The 16503-nt window shown below is 36.4% G+C and overlaps 1 protein-coding gene across 1 annotated transcript in view; it reads right to left on the bottom strand.

Annotated features, from left to right (window-relative positions):
* Nucleotides 1–16503, bottom strand: part of b4galnt4b (beta-1,4-N-acetyl-galactosaminyl transferase 4b) — an 84855-nt gene that overhangs the window by 52412 nt on the left and 15940 nt on the right. The window contains exon 3 of the mRNA XM_016541043.1: nucleotides 4710–4822. Within this exon, the coding sequence (XP_016396529.1) occupies nucleotides 4710–4822 (113 nt within the window). The remainder of the gene's footprint in view (nucleotides 1–4709; nucleotides 4823–16503) is intronic.

The raw sequence follows: 16503 nt of genomic DNA, 5'->3' as shown, positions 1-16503 counted from the left end.
ACACAACAAAACACTGACCCTGATCACACAAATCAACCTGCCAGTCTTCAGATACTAGAGGAAAAGCAGACTCACTGTAGCACTAGAATTCTTTGAATGATCTGAGTACAGCTCTGCAAAATCTCACAGCAGGATAGTGCTCTTTCAAAACTAACCCGAGAGACTTACAACTTACAAGCTCTTGTAGGATGTTTGATCTAAAAATACTAATATATTTTTATAGAATGACTTGATGCCTGAATTTGACGAAACTGTCAAAAATGTTTGTAATTTTCATTGAAAAACTATGTCAAACTTCTATAGTAAAAACTTGTTATTGGATCAACAGTAAGTAACCGTACCATGTACAATTAACAAAATATATTCAACTTATAATGGAAAAATATAACTTTACTGTAATACTACAGTATATAATTTATGGTTTTCAGAATTAAAAAGCACTATTATTGTATATTGAAATGTATATTGTATTCATTAAGACAGTGCTTTTACAGTAAAACATACGTAATTAAAACATTACAACAACAAAAAATTGTCACCTTCCCAGAAGGATCATTTTTCATTATATTTTATTTACTTTATACTTTATTATACTAATTTATACTATTTTTATTTAACAAGTAATTCTTTACTTTTTTAGTTGTTATCAGTTACATCTGAGATTTTATGTTGTTTAATTAAAGCTGTAATATGGAAGAGGTGTACTTTTGGTGATTATTTGAGTTGGACTTCAGCTCACCACTTTATCAAGAATGAATGTGATGATTTTAAAAGAAATGTCTTTTGACGTAATTATGCAAAGGTGAATGATGTGAAACTGATTTTTTCCCACAAGATCTGACCCCACAGCTCAAGTTTCTAGTTGTAAATAGGTAGGACATTATTTTTTACTTACTTTCTCAGTAATACATTTTTGTTATTTTTAACAAAAATAAATATATAAATAAATCTTCCATACTGCATCTTTAATGATTACACCATGAAATTTCTGGCATGATTTTTTTTTTTACAGTAAATAATATATACAATTTTACAAAAAAATTTCTATGCACTATTTATCAAAAGAAGTGATTCTGAGAGGTTTTTACGCAGAATATGAAACACACTTGCTAAGCTGTAGGTGAATTAAGCAGAATACTATGTTGGTGTCTTGGTTTTATTCAATATCTTTAAAACTATCATGCATTAAATTGAATTAGGAGGATATAAAATGGTCTAAGCAAACATAAGCAGTCTTCCAAGTGCTTACAATGACCAAGATGCTTGACCAAGAAGTATGACATCACAGCTAGTACATTTCTATGGGAATATTGTTGGTCTTGTAATGACCCAGTTATGCCTTCATATCACCCTCAGGGGGCTCAAAAGTACAATGATATGAGTTTTCACAGTAGAAATAATCTTTCAGTGAGCTATGGGGACTAGCAGTCCACCGAGGCTCCTTCTGTTGTTGTTCTGAAATAATGCCCAAAGGCTGGACCAAAAAAAAAATCTATTAAGGATATATCTGTTGAGACATCTCTCACACCCTTAAATTCCTCTTCAGGGCTCTGGCAAACCCCAAGACATAACTGTTAGATCCATCTCTTTTCGTGTTATTCCAGTGGGCTCAGCAAGGTCTGCTGCGAGAGCTTTTCAAAGTGGGATTTCTGTAAGCTTGTCAACAAAAGTTCTGCTAAGCCTGTCTAGATCAAACTCTTACCCCCTTATACCACTAGAACATGGATAAAGAGGACCGCAAAGACCCATCAGGCACTGAGATTACCACCTGCAGGTCTGCAGTAACCAATTTAGGCTCATCCTGTGGTGTGCTCGGGTTGACTTTAACAAATGCGCCAACACTTTTTTGAGCACCAAGAAGGAAATAACATTTTTAAAAACTGCAAATGACACAATGTAAAAGACAAGTAAATATACTACAGTCAAAATTCACAATTCTAACAAATATATGATTTAAAAATGACTGGGTTTAGAATAGCAAAGCAAAGGCAAGACTTATTTGTGGCCCGAGCAAAGAAGTACACAGCAAGGGGTTGTATTAATCTTGGTTAGAAAATCAATCATGGGTGCAGAAGACTAGTAAAAATCAATGTGACAAATGTCACTGACGGCATTCTTCAGGAGAGGACAGAACGTTATAAACTACAGAAAGACAAAAGAACCATAAAGGACTACACAGTCCAAACAGACAAATCCCCACATACATTATACTAACACATTTCTTGATACCTCATTCTGTCTACATTTGTCTCGTTTTGAATGTTTTCCTTTTGAGGTTAAACAAATCACAAAAACCCAGTTCAATACTCAGGTTCAGCTGTCCCAGATATTTCTCACTGGCTTCTCCTTTGCTCCTCCCAAAATTAGTTTTGCAACTCTCTGTTGTGACTGTTGCTATCCCAGCCATGTGTTCTTCTGGAGCAAGCAGATCAGCTAATAGTGGCATCCAGATGGGCAGATTTACATTCACCTACTGCTGCTGAGTACAAGATGCTTCACCCACATTTTCCTCATGGTAAGTCAGCCTAAATATCACTGAATTATATTTCAGGATGTGGAGCTGTGCTTTATTATTGCGTTGCGAAATTACCATGAGATTAAAAAAGGTTAATGGAATAGTTTACCCAAAAATGACAATCCAAGATATAGATGAATTTGTTTCTTCATTGGAACAGATTTGGAGAAGTTTAACATTACATCACTTGCTCATCCAATGGATCCTCTGCAGTGAATGGGTGCCATCAGAATGAGAGTTCAAACAGCTGATAAAAACATCACAATAATCCAAAAGTAATCTACACGACTTCAGCCCATCAATTAATGTATTGTGAAGTAAAAAGCTGCATGTTTGTAAGGAACAAATCCATCATTAAGGTGTTTTAACTTCAAACTGTCGCTTCTGGCCAAAATAAGAGTCCAGAATCCATAACTCTTCCTCCAGTAAAAAAGCCCATCCCCTGTTGTACTCTCACAAGAAAATCCATCATCACATTTGTTTAGAACTATTTTTACTTATAAACAGTGCTTGATCTGTGCATTTTCACTCCTGATTTAGACAATACAGATTTTTCACTACAGAAAGCAATATTATGGATAGAATATTTTAGCTAGAAGCAACGGTTTGAAGTTAAAAATGTCCTTTTGATGGATTTGCTGTAGACTCTCATTCTGATGGCACCCATTCACTACAGAGGATCCACTGCTGAGCAAGTGATGTAATGCTAAATTTCTTTAAATCTGTTTTGGTGAAGAATCAAACTCATCTACATTTCGGATGACCTGAGGGTGAATAAATATCCAGCAAATTTTCATTTTTTTTGTGAACTATTCCTTTAAATGTAAATGTGTTGACTTGCTGAAGCTTTATTGCCATCCTCTGCCTTGCCTGACAAAGAAGTGCGTGTCTGAACATGGCTAGCTCATGTAGTTAGCATGTCAAAAATACAGGGACAGACAGTAAGCTGACAGCAAAGAGACTAAGCTAAAATCCTGCAGGAAGGCACATGTGTTGCTGGAGAACGAATTGTACAAACTAGGCATGCGCTAAACACACACACACACACACACACACACACACACACACAATCATATAATTCATAATTTCCCATGCCAAAGTGGGGTTAAAGGAAAGGCTGAGTAGTACTTTTTCCTCAAGGGCTCATAAAAGTCTCACTATGATTAAAATCATCTTAGTGCTGACAAAGATACACAGAACCCCTAAATCAGGTTAGACTTCCACAGCCACCTCAAACCACCAATTTCTATTCCTTCATGTCCATTTGAGGCTATTACAATACACAGATATAACTCACAACCCTTAAGGCTGGAATACACTGCACAACTTTTAAAATCTCAACAGATTTTAAAACGCTAGGCATTTTACACATTTTTATATTTTGTAAATAGCTATAGAGGAAAGACTGGGCATCATACACTAACCGACTGAGCATCATACACTACCAGACTTTAAATTCTTTCCAATCACAGCAAACTCAAGGCGTGTGACAAATGAAAACAATGCGTTCTAAAATCGGCTCAAAATATCAAACATGTTTGTGAGACTGAAGTTTGAATTGATGCCTTTTATTTGCATGACACATTGACATTACAGTACAGAATGGCTCTTTCGTCATTATCCGGAACACTGTAAGCATTCATTTCATGTGACAGGCTCTCTGGAGCACGCACAAGAGAGAGACTGTAAATGTTTGAATGCATACAGTACATTTTCTGTTTTGGAGCACATTAGCTTATAGCATACATAAGCTTTAGGCTAACATATTTATAATAAAAGCCAAAAACTTCTAATTTCATGGGACTTTAAAAGAGATACATGTGCCAGAACAAAACAAGAAATTTAAATGTATCGTGCTGGTATATGAGAGTACTTTTATTTTTAATGAGACTCATCCCTTGAGCCAGTTACATGCCTGGATCCCCACAGGGGCACTGAGAAAAATAGATTATATTATGCATGGATGTCAACAATCCACTGGCATGGAATTAGTCAAAACCCTCATTTAGAGAGCATTTTATTTAAAGGGATATTGTGAACAGGGCAAATCCTGCTGTGCAGATATACATAACACTTTTAAAAGCATAGCACATCAAACATAGCACACATCAACTAACACATCAAAGCCAAGTGTAACTACTTTCACCTTAATACTTGAAAATGTGTTGATTATGATATAAAACAGCTCACTCACCCCCAAGCCCTCCTCCTGACTTTCAGCAGCATCCTTATGCTGAAAGGGGATGAGAGATGAGGGGAGGTGTTTCTTATGACTGGACCCCATCCCGTCTGCCTGCCTCTCCATATCTGTGGGGGGAAAAACATTTTAGTGTTTAGAAAAAAAGTACTGAACAGTGTGTGCAATTTCATCAAGCATGAGAATAAACCAGCCACTTATGCAAATGTTGTCCATGCATTTGTTCAAAAATTTTTACTTTTTTTTCAAATGTAAACATTGTTATTTATAAAATAATTTAAAAACATGAAAAAATGAGCGAGAGACAAGTATGCAAAATCAGGTTAATTATAGATGAGAGAGGGCACGAATAATGAAAAACCTAAAATAAAAGCACCGCAAATATAAAACTCTCAATCTTGAGGCACTAAAGAAAAAGAAAGCAGAGGAAAATTGGGAGACTGGATGCCATTTTATCATCCAAGGAGCAGGGTGCCTGTCCCACTGCATCTGGCATTAACAAGATTACAGGCTGGCAGATGGAAGACAGATAAAACATCCCCTTTTTTCCCTGATTTCTTCCATTGAAAATCTTTTCATGTGACTAATAGGTGGTTAATAGTTGAAGTCTGAGGAGCCTGAAAGGTTGTCAATGTCAGCATTGATAGAGGAAAGCCAATGCAGAAGCAACATGGGAGAACATCAAACATGTCAAGAAGTCAGCTGGTTTCTTTTTATTGCCGGAGACATGGCATATCTTTCCATCCCACTTCTTAAGCAGTGGTGTTGACATGAAGGTCACAGAACTAGGATGATGGTCAAAAGGTTTGTAGTTTGATCCTGAGGGCTGTTGGGGAGACAATACTGCTTAATAATAATAGAGATACTTACAAAACAAATCTGGTGTCCTTGCATAAACTGTGCCACGATGAGACATCATGCAGTGGCTACTGTACACAATGTCTCCTTATACTGACTTTACAAAAGCCTGTATTTAAGGACCTTGACACCTGAGCAGACAGCATAGTTAAGAACACAAATAACTCCCACTTGGTGGAGAATCAAAAGAGTTAGGATCAATCTAGGTCTCCTCTCCACAATCACCCCTCAAAGGTTAACGATGATGACTAGCTATTTGTCCCATCAATTCGACCACCTATTCAAAGAAAGCAGCATGTCTACCAGACAGTATCACAATAATATTTTCTCATTTTACTTTCATCAAAAAAGCATATAAAAATTGTGTATGCATCTGGGTCTTAGGATTCAAAAATTCAATTCTCTCTCAGAAATGAATGAGGCTTTTTAAATCTATAGGCCTGTTCGGCGAGAGTATCCATCTCCAACTGGAGAGTTCAATTCCAAACACATACTTCAAAAATTCATTAAATCTTACATGAGTGCATCACTCTCTGAATATCTACGATGTAAATGAAATACATCATTGACTCTACAAATCAAACCAGTGGAAAGTGTAGCGAAAACTTTTTTACAAGACATAACAGTCTTAAATTATGTGTGAATGAACACATCAGTTTCTAGCTACTGTCTGCCATCTTTGAATCCTCAAGAACACTCTTCGCATTCAGAGAGGCTTTGTCTTCTCCTGGAGAGCAGTGTTTAATCAAGGCAAACTACACCTGGGGAAAATCAGAACTGATGCTTGTGTCTCTTTAAGTGGGCTCACCAGGATAAAATCTGTCCCACTCTTCAGATTGAGATGAACTACACAGACATAAAAGAGAGAGTGAGGCCGACACAGATGCAAAAAAAATATTTCAGACCTGAAGGCAACTATTATGGCGAGAACACCAATGATTAAAGTATTGCTAGACAAATGACAAACACCACTTAAATGAGTCAGAGAGAATCTGAAGACTGACAGATGATTATAAAAGACTTATGAGACTAATGCTAATAAAAACATCATGTAAACACTGCATGATTATGCTCACAAAATATGACAATTATAGGCACAAAAAGCCATTTAAACTTTTAGAAAATTGTTCATTGGTATTTACATAGTATTCTGATGTTCATGTCAAAATAACATGCCATGGCACTATAGTTTTGGTTTTCTTTTCCATTGCCAATGATTTTTCAGCGCTATAAATGGCAAAAAAACAAAACAAAAAAACAACTATGTTACTGTATTGGATCAGGCCAATCATCTCACTGAATGAATCACTGAATGCATCAGAGCAGTTGAAATAACATTCAGTCATTAAATGTTGTCAATTCAAATAATCTGACACACATTCAGTGATTACTGAACATAAAGTCTATCAGTCATATCCGTCTTTACATGAAGTATGTTTTGTGTACTTAAGGTTGTGAAACTTCAATTAGTTAAATTACAGACTGGCTGTGAAGGTTGAAAAATGGCTCCCCTGCTGCAAGAAAAGAACTGTTACTATTTTGATGTTACAGTCAAGCTTCTGTTGCAGGTGCAGGGGCGGATTTAGTGAATTGGGGGCCCCAGGCAAAATATAGGAATGGGGCCCTATACATTTCCACACATTTTCCTAGATCAAACTTGAGGTTCCACGCACAGTGCCGTACACCTGCAGGCGCCACTGACTCGGACGGTTGTCGTGGTAACAAACACCGTAAACAGCAACCGTTCGCGTGTCAGCGCTTAATGCGCATATCCTATATGAAAAGCATTTTAGGGGGCCCTTGGCTTTTGGGGGCCCAAGGCGGTCGCCTACCTTTGCCTAATGGGTAAGTCCGCCCCTGTGCAGGTGTTGATCTTAATATCTTTTTTATCACTGTAAAATGATAGGATGCATTAGTAGGTTTGCTTGCAATTAATTTTTGGTAAAATCTGCTTTAACCAGTGCACACTTTTTTCTGTGTTATAACGTTTCCATCCATCATTGTTTTATTGGTGTACAACAAAGCACCGAAAACACTTCAGCTTGTGAGTGAGCTGTGAAAATGATTCAGAATGTTTTTCGAACCAGTTTGGCAGGAAAAAAAGAATCAAAAGAGTGAATGATTTGTGAATCAGGTATCTCTAGTTCAGCTCCTAAAAACGGGTAAAAAAAAGCGTCATGGTTAGTGAAATGTTTCTTGTCTAGGTATACGGCCATCTCCCTTAAAAGGAGGTGGTGGCAACATAAAGCATAATTTTAAGTGCACAGTGTGTTAAAAACATCAAAATTGACTTTTGAAATTGAAATTGGCTCCCCCATGAGATGGTGCCCTAGGCGGTGGACTACTGCATGACACCTAAGTTGACTGGTGCATATGAAAGAAGTGAAAATAATTTTTAATACTAAAACTTTTTACTACAAGTCAAATTAATTGTTATGATAGGAGGTTAAATTAGTTTTATTTCAAATAAAATATGTCTAGTATGATGTATGTTGGTGAATTATACCTGTAAAACTGTGTAATTTCTTGGTTAAAGATTAACTATTAATTAAATTAATACATGTTCACAAAAAATTCATTTATGTTTACATTTTATTTGAAATTTAAATTATTCACATATTCCCCAATGAATTGTATCCTTCAACATGACACTGCTTAGTTTTGCCACCTTTTTTAGAAGCAACATTTATATGTTTCAATATATTTTCTTCTATTTTCAGGAGATAGCAGACTTCCAGAAATATAATTAGGTTTATTATCGTTACTTCTATCTCATTTGTCCTTTATTAGAGGACAACTTAAGTAAAAACGTTTTACCTCACTTTTCCCTATATGTCATTGATTTGCCCTAGAGAAAATACAGTTACTCAGACTCAGGGAAGCCTCATCTCATCTTGCATTTAAAAGAGGTCCTGACCACTGTGATTTCTCTGCAAGCTACCATATTGTCATTGACAGAGGAACCAGAAATGTGATGAGCAGGTTAATGAGAAGCTGTGCGAATAAAGAATGTGAAAATATCCCAGTAAAATGGTAGCCTGTTATTAGAGAAAACGTGATCCAATCATTAAGCAGGTATACAGTAATAATCTGGGCTATGTTATCAACACGGACTGTATAGATAGTCTATGCTATTACTATATGTCAGCTAGGGATGCACCGAAATGAAAATTCTAGGCCGAAGCCGAAGCCAAACATAATGAATCACTGGGCCGAAGGCCGAATACCGAATACGTAATTGAGTCCTGATGTCCTCTACCGAGGACATAGCATAACTTATGAATGAGATATCATTCAAAAAAAAAAATAATAATTTTTTTTTTTATTCTCTAACCAATGTAAAGACATGAAAAAAAAATTTTTTTCCTAAAAATCTTTTCTCGGGTCTTAAATCAATGCTTTTCTTATGAACTTTCCATTCATTAAAGAATCCTAAAAATATGGCAGAGGCATTGCAAATGAAATGTTTCTCCAAGCATTATTTTCATAACAATACTGTGGTAGTCCCGCCCCTCCTCCATTGTGATTGGTTAGCTGACTAAAAAGTGACAGTGATGAGCGCTGCGTTTTACCCAAAGTTGAACATTCTTCAATTCTCTCAAAAATAAAAACACTGAGCCCTGTAAAATAACTGTTCAGCACCTTGTTACGCTCCTGCCGTTTTAAACAACAACTGAAAAAATACGCTAGCCTCGGGAAAATGTTTTGGTGAACACACAACCTAATATCAGTAGGGATGCACCGAAATGAAAATTCTAGGCCGAAGCCGAAGCCGAACATAATGAATCACTGGGCCGAAGGCCAAATACCGAATACGTTTTTTCACATTTTTTCACATTTTTCCCCCATGTAGGCCTATTTTGCCATTTTTTTCACAATTGCATTAATTAAATTGCCAAAATGTGCTTTTTACTGTTTTGTTCCGCTTTTCAAATAAAAAAATCAATTACAAAACAACAATTAAAAAATATTTACTTAACACTGAACATTTTTTTAACATTCTAGCAGACATTATACCAACAGCGCCGCGAGCTCGTGCAGCACTGTCAGAATACATGCAATTCATGCGTGCATTAGAAAATATAACATTCTGTCGTTTATTTACTAATCGTTTGAGGTAATTTCGCGATTTCAATCATCATACAGAAACCTAACCACCAGCATTAGCCACCTGTTCTTCTCATCGGAGACTTGATGCAGCACTAATGGTGCTTTTCCACTGCGTGGTACGACTCGGCTCAGGTACCAGGTACTGTACCCAGTGGAAAACACCCAAAAAGTGAACTGTACCGAGCCGTACCGTGACGTACCTGCAGTGGAAAAGCGCCATAAGTCTATCGCTGTCAGTGCTTCACGCTTGTAATGATTTCTGCGTCTTTCTCTGATAGTTTTAAATACTTTCACACTGTCGACATGTTTGCTGCATTAGCGCGTGCCTCTATTTTGATTGCGTTCGTCATTGTTCGGTTCATATTATTCGGCTTTTTCGCTTATTCGGCCGAACACTGAAAGAGATTTTGCTATTTTCAGCCGAATATTCGGTGCATCCCTAATGTCAGCATTTGTGTATATCCTTCTCATGGAATTTTTTTGGAATATCTAATACATTGGACACGTAAATGAAACATAATTGAGACTCTACCTCTGAGCAATAGCATTTTCCTCTGGGAGTGCTATACATGTGCATTAATGGAGAAACTGAAGCATCTTTGAGGCACAAACCAAACTATCTGAGATTTCTCTAGTCTTCTGACAGAATATCTAATATCAGCACAGCTGGTGAAGATAAGTCATATAATAAGACATATTTCACCTTGATCTATTTCATGTAACATCCTTGTACCCAGATATGACTGGTACTACATGGTAATTCCTAAATTTCTTGGTCATTTGTTCCTTGACTCTTATGCGCACTGATTCACAGAGGAACATAAAAATGCAGCATATTGCCACCAATAATGCTCCATTTATCTGGACAGATGGCTGATGGGAAGGCTTGATTTGTCAAGCGAGGGAAGGAAAATTGACCATCTTTTCACACAAAAAGACAAAGGTAGGGTGTAAGGAAAAAGAGTTTGAGGGACGTTTGTACTGATCTTGGTTTTGACCTTGAACACAAAACATTGATTTATTTATGTGACTGTGAAGCTATTGATCTTTTTGTCAGTTTACGTAAGTGAGCTCTCCTCAGAGTCTGCGAGTATGAGTTTGCCGTCACGGATTAAGTTGAATTAAAAAGATTTGAAATGGAGAATTGCCATCAGCTGAACAGTTTGGTCTGAGGCGAGGCTTAAGATGCATCTGGTGACGTTCTATTTGTTCAGATGGAGGGGCTTGGGAGTGGTGCTGTTGTCGAAAGGGTAAAAGAGTGTCTATAGCTGCAGGACAGGAAACTAGACAATTGAGTTTTGGCAGGCATTTTATCTTCTGCATCATGAAACCCACATACACAAGCAGTCGTGCTTCCCTGCACAGTGGGTTTTCACAGTGGCGGCAGAAGAGCAATCAGCAGTGATGTGAGCATTCATGCTTTTATGCTCGAATCTAACAAAACATCAATTCCACGCAAACTAAGACAGAAAAACCTTACAGTATATGCACGGAAATGTATTTGGGGTTCTTACATATACAAATATGTATAGTTTGAGGATTAAAAAACAAAAAGAATACTTTTATTCAGCACTGATGCAGTAAATTGACCAAAAGTGACAGTCAAAACATTTATAATGTTACAAAGTTTTCTATTTCTAATATATTTTGTTATTTTGAACTCTCTATTAATGAAAGAATCCTGAAAAAGGCACCTGTTTCCACAAAAATATTAAGCAGCACAGCTTTTTTTAACATTAATAATAAAATGCTTCTTGAGCACCAAATCAGCATATTAAAATGATTTCTGAAGGATCATGTGACATGTGACTCATGACTGGAGTAATGGCTGCTGAAAATTCACCGTTGCCACCACAAGAATATCTTACATTTTAAAACATAATAAAATAGATATTAATCACTTAAAATTGTGATCATAAAAAATATTTTTGTTTTTACTGTACTGATCAATTAAATGCAACCTTGGTGAGCATAAGAGACTTCTTTCAGAAATATAAACAAATATTAATAACCCCAAAATTAATAACACACACACACTCACATATCAAAACTAAAATGTCTTCCCTAAACTTTCATGCATGCACAAATAAATACTAGATTTTAATTTTAAACCTTACAAAACTATAAGACTGAATGCACAGATATTTTCCTAATTGCAACAAAAAACAAATCAATCAATAATTCAAGTGTTTCTAATTAGTATTAACCTCTCCAGTAGCGTGTTTCTGCTTTTTGCCAATAATATCTTTACATAACTTTCTAAAGTACATTAGTGCAGCACTCTGAAGCTATAAAATACTCAACTGAAATGATTGCTTCCAAAAAAACCCTAGATCTGTCACAGCAGTTCTACAGACACTTCAGAGTTTCAGAATCAGCAAAATCTCATATGTGGAGCTTTGAATAGCCCTAACAGCTATGACGAAGAGGCTAGTCCAGCTTTTAGGCTTCACTACACACAGGTGATTGAAAACTAATCTATCTCTGCAGCCTATGCAGCAAAGCAGCCTGAAAAAATTACAGATTTGCCACAGCAAGAATTATATTCTGCAATTGTACAAAAGAGTATCAGCAAGAGCAGAGGTCACCCTCAGATCCTCAAAGGCCCATTTCAATTAGGCCTACCTTGCACTTGTAAACGATTTAAATGTTTCAGCATGAACTGGCTTGTGCATTAATGAGAAAGGCTAGTGTATTTACATATTAATGAGCTGGAATTCAGCTAACTGTAATTAGTACATACTGTATATGAACAAGTCAAATGCTCAGCAATCTCTCTCATTAATCTCTATGCAAATGAATCCAATTTGATGGTGTAATCTGGCAGAGTTTCAAAGCTTCTACAATGAGTAAACAGTTGCATTTGGCTCCAAACAAAAACCTTCATTATTGTGTGCAAGTAACTGGAATTTGGGCGGATAATTGTGTTTTTTTTCCCTACCTCTGAGAATTGTCTGCACACGCTACTGATTACCTTTTCTTATTTTTCCCCCAAATGAAAGTCAATATATCTTCATTGATGGCAGAGCATGAGCTACTGAAGCAGAACAGACTCCCCACTAAAGCAGAATTTTTTATGTACTTAAATAATCCAGAAGAGCAACACGTGGACTTTATATGTGAAGACACATTAGAGATATCAAATATGGAGAATCGATTGCAGGGGAATGTAGAATATCCAGCTAGGGATGCAGAACAGATTCTTTCAGACAGGTTTTGACACTTGCTGTCTGAGCTGAGATCAGTCTGTCTGATCTGTGTCTATTTGATGAAGTGACAGCACACAAAGCATCTACATCATGCCAGCAGCTCACATATAAGACAGGTCTTTAACAATACAGACTCTATAAAAAGATCAATCTAGCTTAGTGAAGCAGGGTGCTGGGTATGATTTAATGATTTGCTGTGGGTTTTATGCTGTCTTGAGGTGTGCGACAACTGATAAGAATGGAGATTAAAGTCAGATATGATTTATTCAAATGAAGTGTAAAATGTTCTTAAAATAATAGGTGACATTTCACTGGCATACTTGTTTTCATGCTAAAAACAGTGCTAAAGAAGTGATGTCAGGATATATTATATAGGACAGGGAAACATCTGCGTCTAAATCTGACAGTATGAATGCAGCCATACCTTATGAGAAACTAAGTCAAGCCAAGTAAACAGGAAAATAACAGAAACAATGATGCAAACTTAATCAAATATAAGATAAATCAAAATTCTGCTGTAAAGCAGCTCTAAAAAGACAATAGTGTTATTATTCAGCTCTAGACAGTTCAGTGTTGATTCAGTTCAGTTCAATACCTGTGTAAAGTTCATCAATTATGAAACAAGTTAAATTCAATTATAAGCAGCTGGAAGACAATACTATTGTTATTCAGCTCAAGTAAATTTGATGTTGATTCAGATCAGTTCAGTAACAGTGTTCTGTCTGTACAGAAGAAAACAGTGTCATCATCCAACTCAATCCATAGTGTGCAGTCAAACTGATAACATTACTCTACATTAAGTATCTTTAATGCCCAAGTCAATGTGTAACAAGCTTTCCTTGATTAACCTATGTTCAGATAACAGTGTATATACAGTAGTATATTCATTTATATCACAATGCACCTGCACTTTCGAGATGGGTATGCACACACATAAAGCAGGTGTGCCTATAGCCTCTCTCTGCCCTTTACCCGCAGAGCCTGACAGCGACTCTAACATCTGTGCACCAGCTGCCACTACAACATCTGAGGGAATCGCACTCCACCAGGCTGTCCCATTGAGACTAATGACCAAGAGAGAGATTGGCCACTTACACACACATTAACATGTGGTAGGATACTTTTTCAACCATTATGCTACTACAATATTGATGGCAAATAGATTTCCACTCATAAGTGTGCATGCGCTTTGCAGAAACTAGATTTAAGTCAAGTTTATTTGTATATGGTTTGTACATATGTATTGTTTCAAAGCAGTTTTACAGAAAATAATGATGTTAGTGTTTATAATATCTTCATGCCTTGTAGTCACATTCAGCAGATTAGAGTTGGGTGATAATATAATTTACATTTTGCAACGATACAAGTAATCGAGCAGTTGACATTTGCTATATTGTATAGTATACAAGCAGGGCCTAAAATTAACACTTGCCAAGCGCCAAATGTGAGTAAAAATCGGCGTTGGCGAGTCCATGTAACAGTATCAGTCGCCAGTTGGCGGGTACAACTTTTACGAATTATAACAATGCAATGAAGTGAAAACAACTGCCAGTTTTCAAAGAGATTAAACTTTTCCCTTCTTTATTCTTCATAACCCGAGAATGCGGCGACACATACCTGGGGTTACGCCGCATAAACGGTGCAGTGAATTATAGTTTGAAAGGCTGCGCGTTCGGCTGTACGCATACGCTGAGACGCTGCAGACAGCTCACCAGTAGCGCTTCAACGCACGAAAACACACAATTATGTCAAAATGCGCGGTTTTGGCGAGTTACCTTGTAAACGTAGTCTTAAATGAGTTATAAAGTCTTAAATGACCGTAAAGAGTTGGGAGAAAATCGGATATGTGTCAGATCCGCGTCATATTCATCAGGTTTTAAAGACAAAGCGCTTATTTTAAAGTGAAACCTGCTGAAGTCTGTCATTGATGTAAATCAAAGAACAAAATAAACTTTTTTAGCTTGAATAAAGATTAATACGTATAGTTTATGCATATAGCCTATATAGTTTATGTGAAGATTGTTTTAAAATGACTTAAATTGTGCATGTTATGTGTATGACATTTATGAATTTATGGCATGAATTATGGCAGTCATATTTAATGTGGGGCTGACAAGTCATCCACCCAGTTTATCAAATCATCCTGTGTGGAGGTTTAGAAGTGTGTCTTTCTTGAGTAAAGTCCTTTAGCTGAGCCTCCAAGCTCTGGAAGAATGGAGAGTGCGCCAGGAACATTAATATTTATAAATGAATACATGCATATGTTAGATTCCTCTGTTTGGGCAAATGAGAGAGATACTATACGTTTCACACTGAGGGAGACACAGAAAAGAAGATTAAATGAAAGGGAAAAGGAGAGAGATCTCCTACAGAGAAAACAGACTGCCCAGTCCCTCATCCATTGCCTGAAATATTGTGATTTGTAACTGCCACTGGGAGCTACAGTACAGCCAAAAAGCTACAAGAATAAATTCAGTGCTTTTAGTGCTGTAGGCTTTGACTTCAAATACAAAACAACCAGATTTATTATCTAAATCAGTCACACATGCAACCAATGATTTCAAAGATTGTTTTAAAATCACTTAAATTAAAAGTTGTTATATATTTCAGAGCCTATTAAATGTTAAAAATAATGGCTTTCAATTATACTGTAATGTTGAATGGCTATAATTAATAGGTAAAATTGAGGGACAATACACCAGCAGGACAAATTAAAAACATTGTAAATATGTTTAGTTATTGTAGTAGTAATAACTGCCTGTTTTTGCAAAAAGAGTTTCATGGCCGGTAAAAAACAAATTTTGGCCGGTAAATTTGATCATGTCACCGGCCATTGGCAGGTGTGGCAAAAAGTTAGTTTTAGGCCCTGTATACAAGTATACTATGTATGTGGATAAAGTTGGACATACTTATATATTCAACTTTAGACAAAGAGCTGGGCTATAATATACTTACATTTTGCACTGAAAAAAAATTATTCAGGAATTTTTCGAGATTTGCTATATAGTGCACATCGCTTTACGCGAGTTTACTGTATGTATGGAGGATAACGTTGGATATAATATATATACAACTTTATATATAAAGCTGTATGATAATACAATTTACAATTTAGATGTTTAAGGAATGAAATGAGTCATAAAATTTTATTACTGTTTACTTAGTATTCTACAAGAAAAAAAAAAGTTATCCAAGTTTCCCTTGTTTTTGTAAGCCTTTTTTGGTCATGAGTCTGGTTTGTCCTGAGCAGTGATGTTGTTTGCAGCTCTTAACAAAAAGCCTGTAGGTCCTGTAAATTCTTTGGTTTCCCATCATGCTGTGCACATTTGAGTTTTTCCCCACAGTGGCTAAATGATGCTGAGATCCAGCTTTGCCACTGAGGACAATTGAAGTACTCGTTCACACATATCACAAAAGGCTGCAAATAGCCAATGATGCTTCAGGCAGCACACAATATTAACATTATTTCAGTAATTTTAGTTATTTAGGGCCAGATTTACTAAACAGGGCAAATTAGTGTGAGACTGCAATCCCATAAAAGCACCAATGAAAGTAGAAATTTCTGCCGATGAACTACTGACAATGCGAACATTAAAGAACATATGTGTGTGTGT

This window comes from Sinocyclocheilus rhinocerous, unplaced genomic scaffold (assembly GCF_001515625.1).
Source record: "Sinocyclocheilus rhinocerous isolate Xijiao unplaced genomic scaffold, SAMN03320098_v1.1 scaffold368, whole genome shotgun sequence".
Taxonomy (NCBI): Eukaryota; Metazoa; Chordata; class Actinopteri; order Cypriniformes; family Cyprinidae; genus Sinocyclocheilus; species Sinocyclocheilus rhinocerous.
This window is presented reverse-complemented; position numbering and strand designations above follow the sequence as displayed.